This window comes from Gaeumannomyces tritici, assembly GCF_000145635.1.
Source record: "Gaeumannomyces tritici R3-111a-1 unplaced genomic scaffold supercont2.206, whole genome shotgun sequence".
Taxonomy (NCBI): domain Eukaryota; kingdom Fungi; phylum Ascomycota; class Sordariomycetes; order Magnaporthales; family Magnaporthaceae; genus Gaeumannomyces; species Gaeumannomyces tritici.
In genome coordinates, this window is record NW_008804750.1 from 1 (window position 1) to 3,668 (window position 3,668).

General features: G+C 55.9%; 2 protein-coding genes across 2 annotated transcripts; one reads left to right on the forward strand and one right to left on the reverse strand.

The window, feature by feature from the left end:
* Positions 1-2,149: 2,149 nt before the first annotated feature.
* GGTG_14262 (hypothetical protein) lies at positions 2,150-3,191 on the reverse strand. Its single transcript, XM_009232189.1, has one exon. The coding sequence runs from the start codon at positions 2,658-2,660 to the stop codon at positions 2,421-2,423; it is 240 nt and encodes a 79-aa protein (XP_009230453.1). The 5' UTR covers positions 2,661-3,191; the 3' UTR covers positions 2,150-2,420.
* On the forward strand, positions 2,988-3,221 carry GGTG_14263 (hypothetical protein; the record flags this gene model as incomplete). The annotated part of the gene is made up of 1 exon (XM_009232190.1): positions 2,988-3,221. One exon carries the CDS (start codon positions 2,988-2,990, stop codon positions 3,219-3,221), a length of 234 nt encoding a protein of 77 aa, XP_009230454.1.
* Between the last annotated feature and the right edge of the window lie 447 nt (positions 3,222-3,668).

Consider the following 3,668-nt stretch of genomic DNA (forward strand, 5'->3'; position numbering starts at 1 on the left):
CTTTGCATTTATAAAAAGCGAAAAACGTTATTGTAGCTATAAGTAATGCTTTTTGCATCAAGATAATCACAAATCCCTTGAACGCGTGTTTTTTTGGGTGTGGAATGCGGCGCGGGCATGTTGTTTGGCTTTGGTGCTGGTGCAATTGTGTTGGGAAAGGTAGAGTTTAGGTGGGGGAAAAAATTTGCGGTCCAGACTTTTTTGATCAGACCGTGCCATGTTACTTGCAGGCAACCTTGGACAGCGATCTGGCGCCAGGCAATGGTTGGTTAGAGCGGCCCCGGGTGGTCGGGAAGGGAGCCAGGGAGGGAGCAGGAGGGAAAGAACAGACTCGCAGCAGCGCCATTAACATGACCAACAAACGTACACAGACCGCCCTCCTTTCCCCGAACGAGAGATCATAATATCGAGGAGAATTTGTGCAAATTGGACGTTGACGTCAAGAAGCCCGCTAATGGACGCCATCCAAGAAGAAATATGAAGCAAGGCCCGAGAGGCCGACCGGAGAAGGGAAGCAATTATGTAATGCCCAAATGAGGGTTTCGCTTCCCCAGCTTTTCCCCGGCAAACGGGAAAACTGGGGAACCAAACAGCCCATCAATTTGCGTTCCCGGGCCCGCTCTCCCGCATTCTCCAGTTGTCACCTCCAGCCTCGTCCAGTTTCTTCTGCCTGTCTTTGCCCGCCAACCCGCCAGGCCGGCGCCATCTGTGTTTCGGGGCGAGAACGGACGGGGGCGGGCTAGGAAGAAGCGAGAAGGGCAACTCGCTGATGAAAACCCAAAGTTTTGGCGGGAGTGTTCGTCCCGACCCACTATTAAGCAGCGGGCGTGAAACAGCCTGGGAGACTAACACCAGAGCACAGGGCAAAGTCAAGGAGAACAGAAGAACAAAAACGAAATCAAAAAGGCGGAAACTCCACTGTTCGGGCTTGTCCGTGTCTCGCTTGGCTCAGGGTCGCTGATCGGACCCATGCATAGCATGATGTTTGACGGGCCTGGGCTCGTCTCTTCCGGTCTAATTTCGGATGCTGGATTACATTCCTTATTTGCCGTGTCAGGGAGCCATCAATGTACCCCGGAATGCCTGTCTGGTCTCCCTTCTGATTGCCGACAATGCGTTGCCCCTTTCGGCCATCTCCAGACTGACTGGCTTATGTGGTCTCTTTTTTTCTTCTTTTTTTTTCTTTCTTTTTTTTTTTTTTTTTTTTTTTTTGCTCACCCCATTTTCCGAGATGAGTCGAACTTGAAGAAAAATCGTATCACACAACCCCACAAAGATCCGACGGGCTTGAAGTTAGTTGGCTGGGACCGTCGCGCGCAAAGCCCGACTGCTCGTCTGGCACCGCCCAGATTCCCATCCACTCTGGTATCCCGGGGAAGACGGCACGCTATAAGCCCAGGCGTCCTGGGCCGTTGGGCCAGATAAGACCGGGATCAGAGAAAATTTTCTGCCCCGGTACCAATGGTATCCGCCGGCTGGGTTTCTGGAGCAAGAGGGCCCCTCACCGTCTCCAGATTTGCGCCTGGGGTTGCTCTATCAAAGGCTAAGGCGGAAAATTCTCACGGATGTGAGGCTAGACGGAAGCAAGGGAATCCATGGCAACCTCCCTCTTGATGTGCTGTCTCTCTCTCGTCATCCCGGCTGCCTCATGGTGTGCCACGGAGGCACACCGCTAGATCCCGGATGGACTCCCTTTCCTTGCTTCTTTCCCCCTCTAGGATGCACCACGTCCTGTCAGCCTCCTTCACCCCCAATCCCCAGAACGTCCGCCAGAACTTGGCCGGTCGAGCCGCTAGAGCAGCCTATTGGACAAGCGGCAGTGCCAGTTGGGGCAGTATACTGCGCACAAATCCTTTTTGCCGCCTTTTCCCTCGCCACCTACAGGTCTCTGACCAGGCCAGCCAGTTTGCTCAACACCAAGGCAGAGTGGCTCGAGGCTTCTGCTCCGTGCTGTCGCACCAGGAAAAGGGGGCGTGAGACTGGCGAGATGCTCCCCGTCCGTGGCGGCTGCCGGGGCCAGGGCTGGGCCCTTGAGGGGGGTCTGGGGATTGGTTGGACTCCGTAGAACATTCCTGCCCGGATTCCACGCCGCATCAGCGCAGGGATCATGACTTTCGGCTGTTCTCCGAACACTGATCTCCCATGGGGCGGGCGTCCAAGTAGCGCCCACCACCACCACCACCACCACCAGTCGTGCCGCGCTGCTCACATCGCGCGCTGCTGCACCGCACCTTCTTCAACAAAAAAGCATGGGGAAGGAACGCCCCGTTTCCGCAGCTTCCCACCCCACAGCGATGGGCGGCGAGGACGTATTCGTAGACGTAGACCCTAGACAGGTCGCACACACACACAGAAGCAGCTCCAAAGGGATGGAGCGGACGGGGGGCATTGACGACGGCACGGACGACCCTCACCTTTCATTACAAAGGCGGTCCAGTGTACTTGGTGCCCTCCATATATGGACGCCATCCCGCCTCCCTCTCGCACCTGCCCACACCGTCCGTTTGCTTCCCCCAACACAACCGTCCCGCCCTTTTCTTATCTCCTGCCCACATCCATCTCACTGCTGGCGTCTGCAAGCTATACCAACCCCAACTTGAGCCAACACCAAACACCAAACCCACCCGGCTGCTCTTCAGACCCCACTCCAGAGTCTCCATCCACCATCACCACCAGCTCTGCTTCCACCCGACACCACCAAACAGTCCATCCAGGAATAGAACTACGCCTTTCAACCTCAGCCTCTACGTGGTCCAGTTCAGTTTTCAGCTGTCTGTCAGTGACGACTGCTCCCAATCTTCGCCACCATCCACTGTCATATCCGCTCGGTGCGCCGGCTCCATCTCGCACACGTGCGACATCCGGATCCGTGCGTCATACCTCGGCATCTCGCCAACATTGCACGGAGCGTCGTCGCCGAGATTGCTTGCTGCCAGTTGCATATTGCTGACTCCTTTCTCAGCTTCTTCTCAGCGACACTTGCAAAGATGCCCAGCCAACTAGCCATGCCGATCCCGGTTGCGCCCGGCCGCAGCAGCCTCCAGGTCTTCTCGTCGCAGGACCTCTACGCCAGCCTGAACAACTCCCTCGCATCAAAGTCCACCATGTCCGTATCGCACACCATCCAGGACCGCGACTACACCGTTCCCGCTCCCCCACCGCCGAGCCCCGTCAGCTTCCGCGTGCACCCGGATCAGCGACCGAAGCCGCCTCGCTCTTGAGCTTGCCAGCACCCACCCGGGCGGACACAGAGCCTTGATGCTACGAGAACGTCTTGGGAACAGCGGGCGGTTTTAATGGTAATTCTGTTTGAGATCATTTCAGATGGTTGCATGGAGTTTAGGGCACCCGATCATCAACGGGCGGGTTAATGGCTTCGGAAAAGGATACATAAAAATGCGTTGCTTTTAATATGAGAGGAATTCATTCCAGCACCAAGATAATAGCGCCCTGCACCACCTAGTGCAGTCCCACCTGTTGCCTGAGGGTTACATGTTGCATTAGTTTCGAGTGCCTGCCTCCTGTTCGCAGTGTCTGTGTGTTGCGGAGCATCAAGGCGGCCCTGGGTGGGTGCTGTTTGGGTGGCTCGCGCTTCGAGAAGGCTTTGAGGCAAACAATTCTGACTCTTATTTTTTGCATTTGGTATGAGGTGGAGGACAAGCATCACA

Bases quoted from the DNA above. Each gene is read 5' to 3' on its own strand.
- GGTG_14262 (XM_009232189.1), bottom strand. From the start codon at position 2,660: ATGGAGACTCTGGAGTGGGGTCTGAAGAGCAGCCGGGTGGGTTTGGTG.